Genomic DNA, 24245 nt, shown 5'->3' with positions numbered 1-24245 from the left:
CTCCTGTAGTGTCAGAAAAATCAAGTGTAGTAAGCCTTACTCTGTTATTTATTTCTTTTTAACTGATATAAAGGTGGTGTGTGTGAGTAGTCTCAATTTGAAAGTGTTCCTATTGCAGAGTGCCAAGTGTAGCAGTTTTAATGCTGTAACATAGACTTCCAAGAATGGCTTCCCATTCTTCTACCCAGTTTGCTTTGCAAGGAAGGAAAGAGTCCTAAAAATCCCACTGTGAGGTATCTGGGTGGAAGGACCATCGGTTGAGACAGAGCAGACTGACCCCAAACACTGATGGTGTAAGTACCATGTGGGTGCTGTTTGGGTGAGCTTGCCGTGAATCCTGCTGTGTTGCTGTGAGTTCTGTGACACTCAGAGGCACAGGTGTTGGGGCAGGGGGCTGTTGTGCTGCAAGATGCAAGCAGCAGTGTTTTCCTGGGAGCCTCTGCTGCCCTCGGGCTGAACCCACAGCTCAGGGCCGAGCATGACCTTGTTTGTATACTGCACATTAGCAGAGGGTGGCTACGTCTCCTGGCTTTGCAGTCTCCATTGCGTCTCTGCAATACAACGTGGACGGGCTTCTGCTGGCTGGGAGAAACAATGGAAGCAAAAGGCTTGCTCAGCTCTCGTTTCCTTGCTTGTAAGTCACAAATTCTGGGGAAATTCGTGGCTTCCAATAACAGACATCTCCTGCAAACAAGCAGGCTTTCTGGGACTTACAGATTGGCAAAATCTTCTGTGGTGTTGCAGAGTTGTTGCAGTTTCCTCAGTAAACAACCAGATTTAGATGCTGGAAAGAGATGCAATTTTAGCATTTTGTTCTCAGGGAAGTATGCGGTGGGATGTGTGTGCATTTGTGATCTGCTGCTGTGGAAAATGTCAGCCTGGATAGGTAGTTTGGAGAGGCTGATGTGTTGGTGAAAATCTTCTGCAAAGAGTGCTTTTCTTTTCCTGCAGTTTGAACCAGAGTTCCAAAGCAAAATGACTTTTCAGTGCAGAACGTGAATGGTAGGAGGGAAAGCAGAACAGACTGCATCTAAACACAGAGTTTTGGAAGGTGCTCAACTGAGGACAGAGGTAAGAAAGCAGTTAGAAGGTACAAAGGGAACCAAGAAACTAAAGAGATTAATCTTTGAGCAGAGGTACTTGTAAAGCCTGTTTTTTACTCTCTATTTTAAGGTAGGTGTTGCAAGTGTGAAAGAGGGGGTTCTTCTGTTCTCTGGCATCTCCTGTAGGTGGAAGTGCCCTCACAGCTTTTAGATCCAGCTGCCTTGTTCAGTTTTGGCTTTTGGCTTTTTGGAGTGAAGACAAGATTTCTGCTAAGATGAGCAAATTAATACGCAGTGAAACTCCAAAGTTTTTCAGGAAGAGCAGGCGCAGAGGAAATGACTGTCTTGTTTTTGAACCTTGTGTTTGCCTCCTTCTCAAGAAGTTTCTTCTGAGCTTCTACAGAAATCTGCAAAGGAAGAAGGAAACTTTGTGATGTTGCAGTTTGTGACCCTTAGGTTAAGGTGGTAAAAGCCATGCTGTTTGCTGCAGTGCTGGCAAGCTGCTAGCAGGAAAGGCGTGTTGCTGCTGCATGGTCCTTGTGCATAGCTGCTGGCACAACTGGAAGAAGCTTTCAGGCTCTGAGATGCTGGAAGTCCAACGTGCTGGATCGGTATGTTGTGGCTATATGATGCCCTGGTGTAGTCTGAAGGTGCTTTCCTGCTCCAAATTTGTCCAGATGTTTCTGAGAGCGTTATTTGGAACTGACGACTTTTGCTTTTTGCATCTTGTATCATCATTCTTCCTCTGTGAGCTGACTGTTGTGTGCTGCAGCTAACTTAGCACAACTGCAGCAACACACACATGTCTTTTTGAGGCATGACTCTGATTTGGTGCTGATAGCTGCAGTGCCATGGTCTCAAGAAGAATGTTCTCCCCTGTTCTTGAATTTTGTGAGGCTCACTGTTAATTCTCTTTCTCTTTTCCAAAAGGTACTAGAACCGTAAATTAATTTCCCCCACATCAGTTTCACCAGTGCTGTTTACAGCAGTGGAGGTGAGCTCCTCTGCTGGAGCCTTGAGAACCTTGTGGAGCAGTACCTGTGCTGCAGCACTGCTGGTGAGTCCAGTGCTCCCTTATCTCTGTGTCAATGAATCCCTTCATATGTGAGGTTGGTAAACAGGTTTTTTTTTTTAAACAGTCTTGCAATCTTGTCCTCCTGGAGTTTGTCAGAAATGACTTAATGAAGAGTGATGTGCAGTCAATGTTTTGATCAGCATTGTGCTTAGTACACGTTGGTGTGAAATTGCATTAGGCATTTCCCACCGACAAGTGTTTTTAAGATCTGTAAGCCACGTTGGGAATTCTGCCCTTACTTAGGTTATCGTATTTTGCTATTTTAAATACAGCCTTATGGGCACCGTGCACATGGCCTACGCCTTTGCAGTAATCTTTATTACAGATAGGCTCTGGCTGAAAGACGGATCTGTGCTTATCTGCCAGAACTTGTTCCCTGTAAAAGCACACCAAATAGCTCCCCTCATGTTTCTGTCCTCACTACAGTAAATGAGTTTGTTTTCAGCATTGCCACTGAGTTGATACCAACCTCTGCTAACCGTCTGTGTCTTGCTTGCCTAGAAGGGTTACACAGCAGCTGTGCTTCTTTACCTATTACTTTATTGGTGTTATTTTGTGAATAATGGTGGAATGTCATCCATTAATAGTAATGTTGGTGTACTGCTTTGAATTACTTTAGGATGGAAGCAAAGTACGAGTTGTGATTACAGAGTATGTTTGGGAATTTTTAATAATGCAGAGTTCTTCTTGTTTCTGTTGGCTTCCTGTTGTGTGTGTGCAGTCTTCCCTTCAATGAACCTTCCCATCAACGTGGTATTGAGTTCTGTGTCTGACTGTTTGTAGTGAGTTTTTCAGAACACAGCTTATTCACTGAGACTAATGGCCCTTCTTTCTTAGTGTATCTCCAAGGACTTAAATGTTTTGAAAGAGTTCCTCTGGTTTCTTCTGCACTGTACACCTAACAGATCTCCTTTCACTGGGAACAGATATCCCTGTGTGCTACACACCTGTTGCTTTGAATGGCAGGGTAAAACTTTGGCCTCATCTCCAAGTTCTAGCCCTGCTGCTAATCCCAGTTCTGAAAAGCCAATATGGACAATGATTTAAAATAATTTTCAAGTCCTGGAAGATCTGTACTTCATTTTAGTTGTGGTTTTGACTGTAAGAGTTTGATTTTTATTGCTCATTTCAAAGGACGAAGGAAATCTGACTTAAATCTTTCTTAGAGTAGTGACTTGGCCTTTGCTTTTCTTTCACTTGTTAGTTAATTTTACTTTTCTTCATCAATTGTTCCCTCCTGCTGCTGATATTGACTTCATTTAATATTGGAGTTCGTTCTTTGGCACTCAGTCCTCAGTGTTGATACACAGGGGGCTTGATTTCACCTGCAGACTGTTAATGCTGAAACTCTTTGTGGTACAAGAGGAAATAGTACTGCTGTGTGCAGCACAGGTGTGTTAAGCAGGCTTACACAGATGCTAATGATTTCAATGAGAGATTTTGTCATCATGCTGCATCTCATAAGGTGTGCTTGGGTGGAATTCCAGGTAGAAATTGAGAACACTTGCAGTGGTGGCTCTGTGCCTCTGCAAACAGGGCTGGTCAGTGAGCTTGGTGTATGAGGTGCCACAGAAGGACATAGTGCTGGTTTCTCACAAACTGTTCTTGAAATGTGGAGTAAGGAGGAAGAAAGTGCTCCTCCAAAGGAGCAAAATTTGTCAGCAGTAGGCATCTGATGCATTGCAGCATAGCTTGCTAAGAGCAGCACAGAGAAACAGTTGTTTGCTGCTCTTTTTTATGCTTGGGGGTAGGAGGAAGATGCTGAATTTAGCAGCAGAGCAAGGGGTGAATCCTTTTTTGTCTTACTCTTAAAAAAAAAAAAACAAGCTGGAGGAGGAGAACGATAGGGACAAAATGTACAAACTGCATCTTGTACAGGTTTTGTATCTGAACAGTAGGAGTGGATGAGACAAAGACATGTTCTAGAAGAGAGGCAGAAAATAAAATACAAAACAAGTTCCTATGGATCAGTAAGAGCAAATACTACTGCAATCTGCTGCTTCCAACGCAGCAGCCAGGGGGCGTGGGCAGGGTGAGGCCTCGAGTTCCTCTCCTTCAGTCAAGTTCTGCTGCCTAACTGATGGGAGGATGTCCGAGCTCTGATTAGGGGTACTAGTATGGTCCTATTTGAATACATGGGATGAAAAAAAGAAGTAAAAATGAAGGCAAGATGGTTTAGGTCCAAAGGAAGTGGGCGAATGGCCATGTCAGAAAGGTTGTAGCACGAGTGAGTGACGTGCAGATCTCACATCTGGGGGTTTTAAGGATTCCTTGGTTAAAGTTAAAACAGTTCATCTGCAGAAACATTGAATCAGCATTTAGCTGTGACATTGATGTCACTTTTTCAACTTTCTTGTTAAAATGTAGGCTAACTGTTGCCAGTAGCGACAGTTGTAGCAGTTCCCGAGAGTCATCCGCATCTTTGTGTCTTCTGTTGCTCTCACTGAGTTCCTGGAGAGAGGGCATTGCTTCAGCTAAGCACCGGTGTTCCTACTGAGCAAGAAACTCGTGGCATAAGGCCTTCATAGCGTGATCTGCTTTTTGGGCTGGGGTAAGCTGCAGGAGGTAGATGTGCATCTCCTCAGCCATGCTGTAGATCGAAGTATTCTCACAGCGTTTCAGCTTTCTGTGAGCTTTGGTTGGACGTTTTAATTCTCTAAACTGCCTCAGAATGCGATGCTTCTGCTTGTTGCCATAAAGCTTAGGGATTTTCAGTTCCTTCATTGGTGTTGATGCCAGCCGTGATGTGGGTTAGTGGGCACGGTGGTGATGGGTTGGCAGTTGGACTAGATGATCTTAAAGGTCTTTTCCAACCATAGTGTTTCTGTGATAATTAGAAGTCCTACCACGAAGACTAAAAAAAATAAATTCCCACAATGATACAGTTCAGTTTTGAATAAAAATGCAAATGATTCTTATTAAGTCAGACGTGATAAAGCTCTATATGTACGGCCTCTTATACCAAGTTATGTTTCTTCCTGTCCCTTAGAGTTCAACTTCTACTTTCAGCGGAGGTAGGAAGGGCTTTGTTTTTGTTTGTAGTGGAGGTAGTCGCCACGTTGTTTCCCTTTACTTCCAAATAAACAGCAAAAGCAGTTACTGTGACTTTTGCTAAATGTCCCCCATGACTTTTGCAAAAGTTAGGTTTTTCTCAGTGCTTTTTCAAGAGCTTCAGACAGTAAGTATTTCCCACGTCTGTGACAAACGAAGGGTACGAGTTTTCTACAGCCCACTTTGTGAGTAATCCGTCCGTTAGGTAAAAGCAGTGCCCTGGTAGGCCCTGAGGTGCTGGCTCAGTCAAGATCTGCAGTGACCTCCTTTTGCTTCCAGAATTGAGATGTTTAACTGAAGGTTCCTGCTCTGTGGATGGAAAGGTGGATAGGCATTTCCTGAAAAATGTCTATGGTTATTTCTCTGTGTTAGATATAATTTTTCAGTTCTCTATGGGATGAATACTCAAAGATGAGTGCATTCTCCCACATCCTGCAAATCTCTGCTCGTAGACAGGCAGAGCAGAGGATGTGGGTGTTTCATTTTCCTCAGCGTCTTCTCCTGCACTATGCATTAGAATTGTTTCTTGTCTTGAAAGCCTGAAAAGTGATGGGAGTTTGATGTATGGTATTGTATGTTCTGTAAGAGACCAAAATGATACAGAAAAGAAACCTGAATCCATGAGTTTAGGGAGAAGGGTAAATAGGAACACGTGTTTGTTGTGTTGGAATTAGAGCTAGTATGTGTTAGCAGTGGGATGGATGTTACGGTGTGAGCTCTGTGAATGTGAACTGACATTGGTAATGTTACAGCTTTCCTAGAAAGACAGCGTGTGCATGAGGAAATAAGGGGGATTTTGAAAGGAGTGCCCTTCACAGGCTAGTTGTGTTGAGTGAGCAGGCACCCCTTGCTAGTGTGGGGAAGAACACAGCCATCCCTGGTGACTGTCTAAGCTGTACTGAAAGCAGGCATTAGAAAAAGCAAAACCAAGATGTTATAAGAAAATGGCAGAGGCACTGTGTGGGGGATGCTGTGCCATAGCAATGTGTGGTCTGCCTAGAGAAGTGGGGTGGGACAAGATAATGCTTTGGCTGTTATCTACTCTAGTGAAGAAGACCAACTGCTGTATATCCACATCCTTGCCATGACTTATCTGAGCTATGGTAAAGCGAAGTAGTATTATCACAGATGATTTAGAGGGGCTGACTGCTCAGCCTCTGTTTGCACTCCTGTGCCTGCAAAGAGAGAAGCAGCCATGGCAGCTTCTAACAAAAGCGTGCTGCGCTTGCAGTTTGTGCAGTAGTTTGTTGTTTTAAAGCATGGATGGGTGCCTAATGGCACAGACATGCATACCTCGATGAAAAGAAGATTCTCAGTAAATTAGTCACCTAGTAGTTAGTTATTCTTCCATTTCTTTTCTTTTCTTCTGTTTTGTTCTTCTGAATCCTTTGTGTTTTATTGTTGGTTTTTTTCTTCCACTGAAGCTTTGGGAGTGAGCAATAAGGAGTTTTCTAATTGGTCAGCCCAATGCAGTATATTTTGTAGTTAATACCTGCCTGCATAAGAGATAAATGGCTATTTCCCAGTAGCAGAAAAAAGAGGCAAAGAAGTACTTATACTAGTTTAATAAGCTGTGTTAGTTATATTTTTGTGCACCAGACATCTCACATTACAGAGTAGCTGGATGAATTTGCAGCAGGGTTACGTTTCTTCCAAGTTGTCCTACTGAGTGGTGGCATTGCTAGGATTCTAGCTGCTGCTGATTTATTTATTTATTTATTTATTTATTTATTTATTTTGCAGCCAGATTGCATTTGGCTGGGGTATTTTAGATGCAAATCAGACATAAAATCACAACATTTCTAAAGGATAATAGTTCTAATGATCATGCAGGCTACGAAAAACAAGTTTAAAAAAACCCAAATGAATAGAAGTGACCGTGTGTGCTCTGACATTAGGAATATGCAATTGGATCTCTTTCTCCCCACTCCATTTCATCATTTTTCCACCTGGATGGCTGCATGTTTAAAAACTCAGGAAGAGTGAATGAACAGCTACAAATCTAGTTGGGGATTTGTTCACCGATGTACATGTGTATCCTTACTTCGTTTTTCAGCAGCTTTTATACTGAGGCTGAACAGAAGCAAAAGCTGTTCCATGTGCTTCTGTAACCTATTTGATTTACACCTATTGATTAACTAGAAAGCTCTTCACCACGCAAGATTGCCAACAATTTCACTGGTGAAATGGCAGCACCAGCGGATGTCCGAGAGTAAAGGAAAAACCTTTCAGTCATCAGTAAAGGTTTAATAGAGAGATGTCGAGCTTTGGTTCAATGTTTGCTTTGACAGTGTAATTTTACTGTCTGTATTGGTTGTCTTTGTCAAGGCAGAGCATCGTGTTCCCGAGACGGGGATTATTCGTGTTGGGTCATTCCTGTCTTGGCCTGTAGCTTCTGTTAGCTCGGGTTACAGGGCTTGGGTATGGGAGACCAAAACTGAGCCCTGACAGTTGGCTGTGCACTCCTTCCACATGGGCACGGCCCAGTGACTGAAGGATTCGTGTTATCAGTATGTATCTGGTGAATGGTGCTATTCCTAACTGCTCCAAATGGGAAATGTTGACAAACACGTTTACCTGCATGGCTGTGCTGCCTTGCCTTTGTGGAGCTTTATGCCCACGTAGTCTTCGATGACATTAAGACTTTTGCATAATGGTGCGTGATCATGGTTAAGCTGCTAAGTAAAAGTTACTTGAAGGTTGATAATGCTTCCTGGACCCTGTCTTGACATCTTCTTATGGCAATAGCTTTTCCAAGGGCTACCTTTTAGTTAACTGTTTAAAGCCGGTATTTTGATAACGTAGTCTGCTCTCTTCAAGGGAGTTTAATTTTTTATGCCTTTAAGAAAGCCATTTATTTTTGAATTGTACTGTACTAATTGTGAATTACATATATCTTCTCGTAAGTGTTGCATAGTGGACCAAATGCATGGATTTCATGTGTAACTGTGTCTATGAAATAACTGTTTTGATAACCTTCTTGTTTCATTTGGTGTCTTTCAGTTGCTGGGACTCTTGTGGGTCAGCAACTTGCAGAGAGAAGCTGTTTTAGGCATGTACAAGTCTGAAGTGGGATGGAATTGCACACCATCAGACAATGAATTGTGATGCTCAGAGATGTAGTGTGTGTGAGTGCAACTGAATTTCTGTCTTTAAGAAGGTAGTTGATACTGAGGGCTCTTTTAAAGAGCTATTTCTTGTGTGACCATCCAAAGCGCAGCATGGACGCACTTGTGTCTTGAATGTAACTGTGTTTTTGAGAGGATTTCTCATGAGGCTGCATGGGTGGTGTGTAGCTGAAAACATCACAGCTCATCTGAAATCTGGCTGACCCTGTTGAAAGGGGTGCAAGGGGTGAAGGGGAGAGAGAATTACCAGCTGTAAGTAGAGATTAAAGGGAACTGTATTTTGACACTTGAAATAATGGCTCATCATACAGGTATTCCTTTATTGTTGTAATAAAAGCTATGGATCACTCTTTTTCCCCTCTTACAGCAGGGCACTAATGAATAGCTGAAATGTAATAAAAACTTTATTTTAAAGCAGTTCTGTCTGTGGCTAAATGCTACAGGGTAGGTAATGTTTAGACTAGTTAAACTTGGTAGATTGAGGTCTGATGCTGATTCATTTATTTCCTCTCCCTTGTCTGTTTGGAGGTAACATACACAATAACTCCATTATCCTTAAAAATTCACTTAAAGATGGGAAAACAAGAGGGAAAAGAATAAAAAGGGAAAGAAAGAAAAAAACCCACAAAAAGCAATAAATAAATAAATAAATAAATAAAAATTGCTCTTTTGCCAGAAGTGAAAGTGAGGAAGTGATCTGGGGGGTTGCCCTACATAAAACAGGAAATAGCACTTAAATCAGACCCAGAACTTGAGTTGCTGTACACAGCTGTGCCCCCAGGAGCAGACAGCCGGATGGCTGCAGCAATACCCAGCTGTGGCACAGGAGGACTTCCACGGCCTTCCTTGTCCCACAGGCCCCACAGCTCGAGGTGTGCTGCTGGGTGGCTGCAGCAATGTGAGCCGTCATCTCTGAGCTGATTCTTCTTCCATTTCTTAAGAACAGTCTTTTCCTTGCACGTTGCTTGCAGTGGTTTGTGTTTCTTGTTGTCTGAAAGGCACACGGCATTTCCTAGTCTATGAAATGCTTCTGCCCTGCAGTGTGAAAGTTCCTGTAAGGTAACAGCATCATTTCACTGGGATAATTACTGTGTCTGTAGACCAAACGTTTTCTGTATTATTTTAAACTAGTGCCAGAAAACATGGCCAGAGTTCTGTTGACACTGTTAAAGGACAAGTATGTGGTACAGCACAAATGGGAAACTTAGATTCTGTTCTGTGGGAAGATTTTATATTTCTAAAATCATGTCATGGTGCCTTACTGCTCTTCACACCCTGTTCACCTCTTCGTGCTTTCTTATAGGACCTCTGGACAGACAGCTCTAGCTCAGTGTACCATGCACGGCAGCTGAGATCATCTCTCCTGAAGCTGCCCCAGCCTTTCAGGCTATATTCAGTAGCAAAGATTGAGTTTCTGAAGCATACAGCCAGCAGGTTGAATTGCTCTTCAGCTCCATCTGCAGGCTTATTTTGTCCCTAGGGTCACCCATCAGAAACTGCTCTGCATGGGTGAGTGATAAAGAGACAGAGGGGGATCTTGCCTTAAAGATGAGGGATGAATTAGATCAGAACAGTGCTTGGTAAGCTGGATCCAGCAAGATCCCCTAAAATCTTAATGCCAGCTCTACTGCAGGCACTAGTGGAGGTGAGTGATACTTTGCAACCTATCTCTCAGACTGTGTGGGGCTGTCTGGAGCCATCCGTGAAACACGTATTCCTGAAATTGCATCTGAAGAGAGTGCTGAAATTAAAACACAAGACTTCGTTCACATCTTGCCCGTGATGTTGAACCTGTTTTTCCTTACCCTGCTTTGCAGTAATGGGAAGATTTCTGAAACTTCTAAAAGTTCTAGAAGAAAGAAGTAGTAACCCAGGGGGAGAAGGACAGATTTCTTTTATAACACTTCCCACCTCAACTCTGCTGGTAATGGGGATGTCACATACTACTGCAGTCTAAATGTCAGATTTTTTTTTCCTAGGAAACAGAAGGGTTTTATCTGTTTTTTAAAAGCTTTTTAAAATCCCCTCTTCATTCTTGATTTTTGCAGAGTAACATGATTGTCTTTGACATGTATGGTCTTTACCTCAGTAATTACTCATATCCCCTTACTGGGTGCGTCCATGCAGTCCTCTGAGTTAGCTGGGCCCCAGGCTGGAGGCACAGCAGGCAGGTGAATGTGGCTGTTTCTGCAGGGAGGAGATTGCATGTTTCAGGTTTCCAAAGGCTGTCTGATCTGATGCTAGCATTGTATGTCACACAGTGTCTTAGTGATTTATTTTGTGAGGTGTTGTATGGGATGAAGCGGATTGCTGTTGGTGTTTTTGGATGTTGAATGTAATATGAGAAACATATTACAGAGAAATCATGGACTCTGTGCCCTCGCTCACCCACTGTCTGATTTCCATGCTTTTTCCCCTTTTTTTTTTTTTTACTGATCATATCAGGGTCTCTTTTCTGATGCAAATACCTGATTTAGAGGCAGATTACTTGTACAAAAACTGTGCATGTTTGCTCAGAAAAATATTACAGTGACAGTCTGTGCAGGAAACAATATGTGGGATTTTTTGACTGCAATAAAACATCATCTTGACTGTGGGCTAAATGACTAATAGATTTCAGACAATATGAAGATAAACACGAATGATTTTATTACAGCCAAACTATCTCCAGCAATGAACAAGATAAAGGGAAAATTTCAGAATCGAAGTATGTTGCTTTAGAAGAAATAGAGTAATGCTTCATGTGCCTTTTATACCCACTTTCATAATTGTAGCATGTTTTTTTTTACTTCACAGACGATGCTGAAATTGCAGACCACCAAGTAGTTTAAATGGACATCCATGGTATTTGATTTGATGTATGGATATCTGGAACTTACAGTTCACACTGTTTTTGAATGCTTCCTGTTTGTTCAGCTGAGAAATATATCACTGGTATGGTGGAGGCAGATATAATCCTGTTCAGCTTTTGCTTTGAGCCTTCTGAATGCACGCTAGTGTCCTGCACCACGTGGGCATCAGAACTGTGCTGAAGCAGCTTAAATGAGCCTGAGTTGTGGCCGTTCATCTTTATTTCTGTCTGCCAGGACTCTGCCTGTGGTGAGCCTCTTTAGGAAGCTGATCCAGGAAAGAAAAGAGGGAGGTGGAAGGGAAAAGATGACTGTCTGGGTGTCTTCGTCTGCCTGTGCTGGTCCTTTGGCTGCTCGCTTGTGGCTGGGTCAGAGGTGTGGGCTGGGCTGGGTGTGCAGCTCTTCTGTGTGCTGGCCGAGCACCCTTCCCTGCTGGTACACCAGCATCTGTCTGGGATGGACTTTTCAGGCACAGCGCTGTAATGTTACTATTTCAAAGTGGTGGGTGCAAAGCATGAGGAGAAAAGACTTTACAGAGGTTGAAAATGAGGAGAAATCGATTTAGAAGCACCATGCTTTTTTAAAACCAAGAGCTTTCTTATGTAATTCTATGTATACTTGGTCTGCCTTTCTCCCTTTTACTATCTCTGAACCATCAAAAAGCTGGCAGTGGAAATCTGTGCTATGAAGACAAAGGAGGGGATGACTATGGAAGAGAACACATGAATTTTAACAATTTGAAGACAATGAACCTTTGCAATTTGAATTGTTTACTCTGCTGTGACATTTCTGCGGAGGCATAAGATTGTTAGTAGCTTGAAGTAAAGCTACATTTAAAAAGGGATAATAATGTTACTGAGATGTTACTCAGATTTTTCTTATTGTAACACTCTGAGATGTAAGCTGACAGTTTAGCATTTCTTCAGACCTTTTGGACATCTCTGTATTGCCTTGATGTGGCCAATGATAAACCATACTGAATGTGCTGGAATAGTGGCCAGGGTGAGATGCACTAACATTAGAGAGAAAGTGCTGTGCAGGACCTCAGGTAATAAATTGTGCCAAAGCTTCTTTCCTTATTATTATCTTTTTCTTCAGCTTGGGTTTGTGCCAAGGGAGAGAAGAGCTGGTAGCAGATAGTGTGTAAGGGCTGAGGCACAAAAACAACGAGGATGGGAGAAGGCGCTGGTGAGGATGTGAAGGGAAAGAAAGACCTGGAACAAGGAAATGAGGAGGACTCTGTTGAAAAGTTTCCAAACCACTGCTTTAGATTTTATGATTCTGGAAATCTGTGGATATTTATGGTTGTCTCTTTTATTCCACTAGCTTTAAAGACAGTTATGCTTCATAAGTGACTTTTCTTGTTGGCATGAAAGGTGTCTGCTGAAGTAATTGCCTCTTGGACTACTAGGGAATGCATCATTCCAGTTAAAAGATCACTGACATTATGAAATCCTGTTAGCATTTTCCATTGTGCAATATGTATAAAGAGATGATTATTCTGCCACGTTTGGGGCAGAACATTATGAAAGCTAAACAGTTACGCTTCTGGTTCCTATTTCTTAAAGTTTCCACAGTCAGATTTCACTGAAAAAATTAACAAATCCTTATGTATTGCAAGCTATAAGCTGGTATAATTTTATTAAACTCAGGCCAAATAACAAATCTGTAGTTCATGTGATATGGATTTTATTGTAGGGATGGAAAAAACTCCTCAATGTTATGTGGTCTCATTTGTTAAAGGTTATGGCTTGGGAATTCTGTATTTGTGTCATTCTGATGTTCTGGGCTAACTGTGCTTTGAATTGGCTTTACCCATCTGTAGCTGTGAGCTGTCAGTTGCCCTTAGTGGTTTTCTAGAGCAGACTTCCGAAAGATAACTTCTTTATTCTGTTTATGAAGTTTCTTAAGTGTGCATAAACAACTTAGAAGTATCTGACAAGCAGAGAGTGCAAGGAGGGGTGGAGGGCTGCTCTAGAGCTGTCTTTCTTTGGATCAGCATGACTCCTGGCCCCAGATGGGACCATCCGGAATCCAAATCTTTCATCTGAGAGTGTCATCCAAATGCTCCTTGAATTCAGCAGCCTGGGGCCATGACCGCAGCCCATTTCATGCCTGTTGTCCTCTGGTGCAGAACGTTTCCCTAAACCCTTTCTGTCCCTCCCCTGACAGCTCCATGCTGTTCCCTCCAGCCCCATCGCTGTCACCAGAGGCATACCCACATGAGAGAGCAGTGTGTGCCTCCCAGAGTGCAGTGCTGCAGCCAAAGGGATCTGGCAAGTTGGCACACTGCTGAATTCAGGCAGCCTCACATCTGTGCTTGGGTTGGTGATGGAGAACATTTAGAGAGGTGTCTCTAGTGTGTTGTTTGTTTTTAGGAGCAGCAAAGGTATAAGTGGTTATCTTTGAATCAGTAATGTTTTTATAAACATTAAGAGGCTGAGGAGTTCATGCATTTAGTTGGGGGCGAGCCACTTTAAACCATCTGCATAGTTTCCAAAGTTAAAAGATGGGTAACAAAAAAGGAAGAGTGGTGCAGTTCTGCTGGAAGAGATAACAGAGCTTATGTCCATCCCGCTGTTCTCTGGATGGACAGGCAAGCACTGAGGTGAAGGGTGGAGGAAGGGAATATTAGGATGAACAGAGTAATTGTAGTTTTTTTTAACGTGGAAACTTGCTTCCCTTTTTTTAAAAAACTTTGTCTTTATTTCACAGCAAGCAAGGGCAGAGCAGGAGGAGGAATTCATCAGTAACACGCTGTTTAAGAAAATTCAGGCTCTGCAGAAAGAAAAAGAAACACTTGCAGTAAACTATGAGAAGGAAGAGGAATTTCTCACTAATGAACTCTCAAGAAAACTGATGCAGGTGAGTGGTTCCTTTTCTGGTGGTTGAGGTTTTGTTTTTGCTGGTGTGAGTGCAGTCAGGGATGTGGTCAGGCTGTAGCTGTTGTAAAGCTGGCATCTGATAGAAGCAAAGAGCAAGAAAATGCAGTGTGTGATGGTTGATTTTTGGTGGTTTTTATTTTTTTAATTATGTGGAATTTGCATCTCGAAATGCACATTGAGAAGCTAAACGTTTATAGAGATACAAAGCAATAGATGTAAGTTAAACTGTCTTACAGAATAGTTAACAGTTAATTTTAACAGTGAATGAGATAGGTGGTTTTTTTAATTATTTTATTTTTTCTGATGTATATGATATTTCAAAGGAGTCCTGAAATCTTTAACTTTATGTACAGAAATGTGCAGTGATGCTTGGAGGTTGCCAGGACACTGTAAGTTTAGCCATACTTCTAACCAAACAATTGCTTCTCTAGAATTAAAACTCTTAATATGTATTAGTTGCTGAAAGTAAAAAGTTTATGATGCTGGAACAATTTATGGCAGAGAAAATTCTTTTTGTTACCCAAGGTGCTAATTTCTGCAGTTGGTGTGAGAATCTGTGGGAAGGTCTGTACCTGCTTGCCCTGTGCTGATAGGTGTGCAGTGCCTGATTTTGGCCTCTGAGGAAGATGGGGCACTAAGTTAGGTGTGGTCCACTGTGGCTCTTCTCATGCGATTGCGTACAAGCTTTGTCATGAAAAATTAGTTGAGTTTAAATAACCTCTCTGTACACTAAGAATTTCTCATATTCTACAGTTGGAGATTTGAGAGGCAAGTGTAGCCCTGCAGTTAGGAAATGCATTGTTTCTAAACATTAGAGCTAATCCCATCTATCTGACCCCCTCCCATCTGAACACTCCTGACACTTAGTCAGTTTAATGCCTATTATCACATAGCGTGTTAAGTGTCAAGTTAAATATCCTCAATCTTATCTATACTGTTTCCCCTTATTCTGATTGAGGACTGATGAGAATGTTTCTGAGTGGGACATTTGCTTTCAATGCCAATGTAAAATAAAAAAGTTATCTAGTGTTCTTTTCTAATTGAAGATGTAGACATTGTCAAAAAAGCTTTCAACTGAAGAAAAGAGATGCTATATTGAACAGTGTTGTTTGACTGAAAGGACTGTTTAGAAATTGGTTACAGAACCTGGTTACCTGGGGCCTTATTGTTACATGGTATAAAGCAAAGCAACACTTCAGCGCTAAATGCATGAATTACACTTGGTTTGGCTGTAGGGTTTTAAAAACAGAGTGAATTTGCATGCAGGTAGCAGGTTTTTAGTTCTTTGTTTTTCATATTTATAGGGGCTTATGCATGGTGTTTAGAGCAGCACTGGAGCCAAGCTCCCAGATGCTAACGTGCTTTAAACATGAAAGCTGTCTGCCAGAGCACGAGCTGCAGTGCTCCTCACTAGTAGCCTAATGTGAACTTCCCAGTTCAGCATGCTGTGTGCTGCTGCTGTAAAACACTGCAGGTTTTCAGTGTTGATCTGAGAAAGTACAGTTGAAACATTCACTACATGCCAGACTGATTCTAGCATGAAAGAAGAAGAATTTTCAGTAGAGTACTACTGTCTTTCTGTGGTTTTCTGGTGTCATACCATTGCTTGGTAATAGTAGTTTGTAACTGTGTGGCCTTAGCTATTATTGACCATGCAAGCCCAATAAATGTGTACTTTTGCCAGTTAATTTTCCTTGAATTAGCACAGTTGTTGATTTTCTAAACGAAAAGCAGCAGAGGTGAGGGGGAATGTCTGTCTGAGTAGATATTTTGGAGTAAACAAAAGCTTTTCATCACATTTGTTCCTGATAAAATTTTAATAAGCTCTACCTAAATTCACTATACTTTCCCACATGTTTTCTCTTTAGTGTCATTTACCAGGCTTTGTCTCTGGAAAGTTGGCACAACTATTGTTGTAGAGCCCTCCATTCATAATTGTTCGAGAATGGTGGTAGTGTTTGTCAGAGTATTGCTAGAAGTGTTCAGATGGAGAATTTATTCCTGCAGCTGTGCACATGGGGTTGTTGAGTTGCAGTTTTGAGATGTAAAGAAGTAAATCTTGAAAATCACATCTGTTGTGAAAAGGCTGCTCAAAAGAGTGATTAATTTTTAATGTTGCTTTCATTTATAAAGGCCATTATTCTGCACACTGTCTAGCAATCCTTTTCAAAATCAAATAGCTTTTTTTTCCCCCCATATCTTTTATTTTTGAAAGTGCAAATTACTCTAAGTACCTGTCCTTGAAATAAAAATGTTGTGACTTCCAAAGATAATAGCTTAATGTGTAGTCAGGGGAGTTAAGTAATTGGGAAGCTATAGCAAAAGGTACCCTGTGAAAGTCTGATTCTTGACAGTGCTTTCAAAAATTTTAAGTCTGTTGACATAAGGTATTATCCTTCTTGCTCTCTGAAGCACTGTGCATCAGCCTGAGGATGCAAGTAAATAAAAATTGTTCTGAATTAGCAGAGTCAACTCACCAGTCATCTATTTGATGTGCAGCTGGATGTGAAGAGGAGGCACGCTGAAGGCACAAGTTTGCTAATGAAAAGAACTTCCAGCATGCAGCAGAGGAGGAATTGGGCAACTTTTGAGGGCTGAAATAGTTAAAAACAAACAAAAAAAAAAAACAACTTCAGGACAGTATACAAGGTTGTAGTCTGAGGAATGTGTGAAGATTTGTTTGTTGGGTTTTATTTGTCCAGCCTGGGTATGGCAGTACAGTAAGGAAGCAAGTCAGGTGTCACCTTATGTTGTATCAGCAAGCATCTTTGTAGAGAGAATGGAATGTTACTGTTGTTCTTTATGAGTTACCCAAACTAATACATGCACTCTTGTTGCTGCTAAGCTTTCTGTTTGGAACCCTGCTTCTCTCTTTAAAGAGTTTTCTGTCTCTATTAAGCTAAGTCTGTTTTTGATCTTGTGTCAATGCCTGCAGTATCTCTCCTACAGCTTTTATGCACATTTCAAGGTCTATTAGAAAGTCATTGTGAAGGTGATTCATTCTAGGACATATTTTGCTTCTCCTTATATGGAGATATGTATATGTATATGGAAACAGTTGTTACTGTAATTACACACAATGTAAAAATTTGAAAATATTCACTTCTTTACTGAGTGAACACTTTATCCATGTGTTACCATTGGATCCGGTCTCATTAGCAATTCAGTTTTTCAGTCTTAGGCTCTCAGCATTGAAGTGATTTGTGATGGCTCGTTTTGTTTTCCAGTCAAAGGCAGTGAAAGGGAAGGAGGATTTTACCCAAGTGTGAGTGAGATCACTGAATGTGTTTTGAGAGAGACTTCTTTGAGTAAGTCATTTCACTTCCTGGTGTATTTATAATCATATCAGAATAGAAAATACCAGAAGTAGATCTCTTCTAACTTATTAGCCTTTTGCTGAGCTAGTATGGTCTGACTGCAGTTCGTATTGCCAAGATAAGGTTTTATAGATGCTACGTAGTGGCTACAGATCCAACAAGTAAGCTTCATCAGTATCCATGTGATGCAGATTCCACACAAGCTTTAAAAAAGAATGATTTAATGAGCAAGACTATGCTATTGCAGCTCAGTTTGTTTTAAATAATATGCTATCTGTGTTTATATCCACAATATGAGATCAAGCAGTAGTGTCTGTTAGATTGGTTTCAGGCACCTTAACATTACCATACCAGCAGCCTGGCTCACTGGAGTGCCTGCTGATGCTCCCAGTCCCTAACCACACACTTCATCTTAGCAGCATCTGGCTCTAGGCTGAGATTTTGGCAGTGTGCCTTCTTGCACACTTTATCCTGCTAACTAGATATAAGCTGATTGCAGCAGCTGACTTTGGTTTCAATCTGTAGGTAGGTGAAAAGAAGTGCCTAGTTTTTATTGTGCAAATCAAAGATGGATGCAGGAACAAGCACCTGGAACTCAGTGGGCACCTGCACGCTGCGTGTTCCGTGTGTGCTTTGGATGGTTTCAGTCTGAAAGTGGGGCAGCTAAAGGGGCTGAGGGAGGAGAGGGACTTAAAAACTGTAAATCTGAACGATGTCCTGTTCCTAGTGAAACTGTTATTTCCAGCCAAGTTTGACTCTGTTACTTAAGTGGGAAACTTCAAACTTGATTAATACAAAAACAGTATTTTGATTTAAAACTGTAAATGCAGTTTTTTGTTCTAATGAAAATCTTTCTTAGCAGCCCTATGTTTTCTCACACAAAAAGGAAACTGCTTTGTTTCTGACTAGATGATTTAACAAGGTTTCCTTACCATTCAATTAAGAATGGCCATGATAAGCTCAGTTACTATCACACTGGAGTCCACTTCCTCAAGTGCATGGGAATTTCCATGAGCTTCAGGGGCTTTGGGAAAAAAACATGAATGGAGTGAACTCACTGATTTGAAATGCTTATTCTTCACCGTGATTTCATTTTTCATATATTAAAATACTGATAAGCCATGAAAATGCAGGTGAACTCCAAATTCTTTTGTGTGTTGCAAACATTTCCTGTTTGTCTAGTGCTTTCTCTGCACTAGGATTTCTGCTGTGAGTCTTCTGCCAGTCTACACTTCACAGATCATTTTGTCTGCAGATTAGCAGCAAAAAGAATTGAAATAATGAACTAATGAAATTTAGCTGTTAGAAAACGATTTGTCTTCATTGTGGAAGTTGAGCATTCCTGACTTGTGTCCATGGCTACTAGATATGTCTCCAGATGTTCTCACTAAGTGCTGCAGGCATCTGTTGTTATCTTACCATTCAAACCTTATCTTACTTGGAAGAAGTGGCACAGAAAGTAAACGTGAAATAAGTGCTTCCATGTTTTGTTGTATGGCCAGAGCACAGTGTAATTCCACCACTGTCTTTTTGTGACGTTTACTTCCCAGTGAGTCATGTTCCTGTACTCATGTCACTGTGACAGTCATTTTCTTTTATCCATAGGAGCGCTGGAATCCTTTTCTCGGAAGAAATCCATTCTGATTTTGACATTTAATGCTAAAAGTGACTCTATTCCTTGCCATAATTTGTGTTGTTTTTTTTTATTTCTGTCTTGCGGAGACTTTTGTTTTCTGTCTTTGAGATCAAAGATCTTTTTATTTTCATTAAAACTATTACATGGAAAAATAATTCTCTAAAGTATTAAGAAAACTAGTAACACTGCTTTGTAATAACCAGTGTCTTTGTCATCCACACCTTCTGATTCTTGCCATCATAGGAATAGATGTGAGATTTTTTTCATTATGTTGTTGCACAATATTTTCAATATTACGACTTTCATGAATTTTAGAATTTCAGCTGCTGAGGAGGACATGCTCAGGGCCTGCATTTTATGTCCTGGGCGCTCAAGATGATGCATTTAGATTAAAATCAATGCTTTTTAAAATTGATGTCTTTGTGAACATTGATATATTTTTTTCCTTTTGAATGTGTGTAATTGTTTTATATGCTATATGTAATGTGTCTGTTTTGATTTGACTTTATTAAATATTTAGAAATGTAGCTTTCTTCCATCTTCTTTATAAATAAAACAGTTCAAAATGTTGCTCTGTGAAAGGTTGTTGGATGGGTTTTGCTTTTTTTGAAGTCTTTTCAGGAGAATCATCAGTAGAGAATTTAATGTTCAGTAAGAATCAACATGTAAATAAATGTTGTAAAATGTTTCATATTTCTTTGTGTTTAAAATATTTTCATGTGTCCTGAATTTTTAGCTGCAGCATGAGAAAGCTGAACTGGAGCAGCATCTAGAGCAGGAACAGGAATTTCAAGTGAATAAACTGATGAAGAAGATTAAAAAACTGGAAAATGATACAATTTCAAAACAGCTCACCCTGGAACAGGTAATGCCTTCCTTTTGGAATTGTATGGCAGTAAATCAACAAGAAGGGATTCGAAAAAAAGGTCTTATTTTGTATTAGATTTGACTGCCTTATTTAATCTGTAGGAAACTGGGCAAGAATATGTGTATTAAGAAAGAAAGGGAGTTTATTGCATTCAAAGCAATAAATTGTTAACAGATATCATTAGGAAAAAATTTTATTGTTGTTATTGTTGTTTTTTTCCCATGGCCTTTATAATTCTTAGTACCCTTAATGCAAACCTTAATGTCTGCTGGATAAGCTGTAAGTATTTTGCAGAAGTAATCTACTTTTTTTCTAAGTTATGCTTGCTGCTGTTAGTCAGCTTGCACTGTCATACTACTATTGTGAAGGACTACCACTTGTAAGAGTGGATAAGCATGGTAGTAAACCACGTCTGTGTGGTCTAGCTGTGCTGTGGGTCACCTTTTCGTGGTAGCTTGGGTAGCACAGTACTCAAATATCTTCTGTGTGTATACTCACACAGATTTGAGATTAAACTACGTTCAGCTCCTTTTGTCCCTAGGGAGATATTACAGGAGAAAATGCCACTAGTTTCCATCTTGTTCCCACTGGAAATTCAGGCTGCTCCTATGTAGAACTTTAGGCATGTGCATCAAAGGTTCTCAGTGGCGTTAGTAGGAATCTTTCTGACTGAAGACAGACTGATAAAAAAACATACTTGTTAAAGTATTTCAGTTTTTCTAACTTGAAACTGATAGTTTTTAGTGGTGTAAACATAGTATGTTATTTGTGAGACTTTGCTTGCTGTTCTCAGGCACATAAATCTTATCATCTGAATCTTCAGTAGTTTTTGACTTTCATATTTCATTTTACTTTATAGACTAATTAATGAATAGCTGTCTTAATAATGAAATGAGTTTTTCTCAATTCCTATGTTCATGTTTTATGCAGAGAGATCTGTGAAACAAATGTATAAAAGTAGGAAGGTATAGTTGCCAGCAAACCCTAAACCTGTGTGGAAATTAATTAGACTGAACTAACTCTCTTAGCCACAAGGTGGTGGTCACGGCCACGTAATCAAAACTGAAGTGAATGCAAAGATTGCAAATTAAGCTGGTTGGCCTTTGAAATACTAGGATGAACCACAGCTGGAATCTCAGTGGTATTTATTTTTGCGTCAGTGTGGTTGGCATGCAGTCTTGTGAGGTGATAGCATTTGAAACTTTTTGCCACAGTGAAATATCAACAGTAGGGATCTTTAAAAAAGCGTGAAAGCTTAACAATGAATTGCTTATATTTTGGTGTTGTCAGGTCTTTCTCTCAAATGTCTGTCCTTGAAAGTTTACTTTGATTACGAAGGTGTTCTAGTAGGCTTCTAATCTTTGAATTTCCATGTTTTTAAATGTCATCCGATATGTATCTTACAGTAAGATAGAAAAAAACTTTGAACTTGATGCTTTCTTTTGCAATGTGTTTTATCTAAGCAAGAAGCAACCAAAAATTGTGAGCAGAGCAATTTTGCCTTTATCGTGCACACAGAAAATAAAGGAGAGGGGATTGCTACACACCTTCAAGAGTGCTGTTAAACAGGACTTGGAACAAGTATTTCAGGAATGCTTTGAACATAATGTTCTAGAACTGTATTACCTCCAACTTTATCTTCACTAGATCTATCACTGTAGCCAGTGATCAGACAGTTATAACAAAATTAATTGTCCACTTATTTCTTTTCTTAAGATATGAAATGTGAACTAGCTGTGCCTTGACTCCTTCATTTGCTTTCTCGCATCCAACCTGCTTATGGCGCAATAAGTAGCTAGTTTGTAGCAGTGATGGTTATGTAGAATGTTATTCCTAATTTAATAAACTAGTTTGCATCTTAGTTTCCAAATGTGACCCAACCTAATTTCCTTGAGTCAGCTTGAAGTGGCAGAGCATTCTCTGAAAGCTGACTGTGAAGAAGTTTGTAACACGTGACTATTTTCTTAACTGAATGTTTAAGCTAAAAGGAACAGTAAGAACTTTTTTTTGTAGGTCAGTGATTTGATAGGAAATACAGTAGCTGCCAGTTTTGCCCTACAGAGATCAAGTTTGTGTAGTGTTGCTGTTATCCTTTTTAATTGCTTTGCTCTTTCACACAGTACAGTGAATGCAGCTAGGAGATGAGAAACAAGAACTGAGTTGCCAGTAATCATCTCCTATGTCAGCTTCTTTACAAAGAGAAGATCATGAAATGTAAAATTGCCTAGAAAGATTTTCTCGGAAAACAGAAAAGGGTTAGAAACAGGAAAGGGGAGATGAGAAGCCAATCCATGGAATTTAGGATAGTGGGACTAGGCAGAGAACATACTCAGCTTTCATTGATTTGGAAGTTCTCCAACATTTTAGGAAGAAACAGTTGTGCTTGTTAGTAAGTTAGCTGGAAGACTGAAGAAGCAGCAATCCAGGTATACAGACCGTGCATATTTTAGCTCCATTTGAAGTGAAGTAAGTGCTAGAGAGAAATAGAAACACAATTGGATGGTGAGAAAGCTTGAAAGGGATTTTTCTTTTCCTCTAAAGGGAAGACTAAGGTCCAGAACAATAAGCAATACTTTCTCACTTCCCTACTGTGATGATAAAAATTAAATGATGTTTGATACTCCTATAAAATGACACTAGTATTGACAGAGCTTCTGGCTTTATCTTGAGACATGATCCAATCCTTTTAAATTGTGTTCAAAATACAATAAAATTACAAAGAAACTCACCGACTAGAGCTAGACTTGATTTCAAAGTACACCTGGAATATCTGTAATGAAACAAACTTATCTACTGTGAAGGTGAATTCGCAGCTCTGTTCAGCATGCTGCAGTGGCTTATCCTGTAGATTGAAATCCTTAAAGCTTTAATATCCTGACACTGGTAGGGACTGGGAAAACACTCAAGGTTAACAAAGTAGGATATTTCTTTGCCATAAAAGTGGAGTTTTAGATCTGCTTTCACAGTCCAGCTTCTTCAGTGTTTCATCAGAAGACACCTATCAGCCTCAGCTTGCATAACATTCCTGGCTCATTTGTTGGTTATCTCTGAAGATTTTACCTCCTCATTGTACAAGCTCAGCTATGTGCAGCTGCCTAATTAACAAACGGCTGCCTTGGTGATGGCTTCTATAACACTGAGTGTAATCTTAGGTTTTTCAAATCAAAGGTTATAAATAATTTAGTTTGCCTCCAAGTGTGTTCTTTTTCCGACTATTAAATGAATTAGATTTATCTTCACCTGTATGTCTTGTTGGTGCAAGATTAATAATGTAGTTGTAAAACGACAATGAAGGGTCAGAGCAGAGGAGTCTAAATGATACTGCATTGAAGTGATGCAAAAACCATTGCTGCGGAATAAGTCATTTGCAGTCAACCCTTCACTCTGTGGCTGTCCAGATAGTTATCTGATGTAGCAAAGGTCGGCATGCTGGTAATACGGGAGTGTGGTGTGCAGATTTGTGTTTTGTGTACTTTCTTCTCTCTGATCTCAGCCAGCCCAGGCATTGACCAAACTGGTTATTGAGCTGTGTCCTAAGGCAGTGCTGTGTCTCTCCGTGGCTGAGAGCTTTGCCTTTGTACCACTCCAGTATGAAGTACTTGCTTGCTATGGTGTGCAAGTGGCAGTCAGGGTACAAATTCTCAACTCTCATGTGAGACCAAAACATATCGCTCCTGACTGCTGTGTTATCGAAGTCTAAATTCCTTCACCTATTAATGTACATCCAGAAATGCAGGCATGGGAAGGCTGACTAAGCTGGTTTTTTTAATTATTTTTCGTATTACTCATCAAAATGAATATGATTTTACCTGTGGTATCTAATTGCCCTAAATGCTGAAGAAGATAGTTGTGGACTCATTAAACAATGTTGCATTAAGTGCATGAGTGTAAATTCTGCTTGGTCATTGTGATATTAATTAAGCAGTTAGAACAACGTAGCCGTTATGGATTTAGATGCTGTAATATCACTTCAGCTGTAGTGAGGCAAAAAAGATGCAAGAAAATCGTTTAATATATTTTCAGATTTTCCATTTTGTAGTGTGGGCTTTTCTGCCTATTTGGAAGATCGCACACATTGTCATCAGCTGGGTGGGAAAAAAACCTCTGTGGTATTTTCTGTCTTTAAAGATACTGATCATCACATCTGTTTTGTTACTGCTATCTCCTGCAGCTCAGATGCCGGTGTTATTGAATAAGATTGGCTCTTGGTATCCCAGTGTATTCTTATTAATAGCTGCACAGTGTTTGTACTAAAATACTAATAAGAAAAGATTTCTTCATAAGTTGTGAAGTTTCAAATGTTTGTGCAGTGGACAGGTCAATTCTGTTTGCACTTCAGAGATCCTTGGTGCAGGAGGTATCTCTGAATAGGCTTGTCATAGCAACGGTGACC

General features: G+C 40.3%; 1 protein-coding gene across 2 annotated transcripts in view; it reads left to right on the top strand.

Moving 5' to 3' along the window:
- The window catches only part of CCDC6 (coiled-coil domain containing 6), a 44716-nt gene that overhangs the window by 3386 nt on the left and 17085 nt on the right, over positions 1-24245 (top strand). For both annotated transcript variants that reach the window (XM_065746818.1, XM_065746819.1), the window contains exons 2-3: positions 13862-14011; positions 19721-19849. In XM_065746818.1, coding sequence (XP_065602890.1) covers positions 13862-14011; positions 19721-19849 — 279 coding nt within the window. The remainder of the gene's footprint in view (positions 1-13861; positions 14012-19720; positions 19850-24245) is intronic.

This window comes from Cyrtonyx montezumae, unplaced genomic scaffold (assembly GCF_038088225.1).
Source record: "Cyrtonyx montezumae isolate F1298 unplaced genomic scaffold, pur_monq_1.0 scaffold_4, whole genome shotgun sequence".
In the NCBI taxonomy this organism is placed as follows: Eukaryota; Metazoa; Chordata; class Aves; order Galliformes; family Odontophoridae; genus Cyrtonyx; species Cyrtonyx montezumae.
Note: the sequence above shows the minus strand (reverse complement) of the source record. Positions and strands in the feature narration are given on the sequence as shown.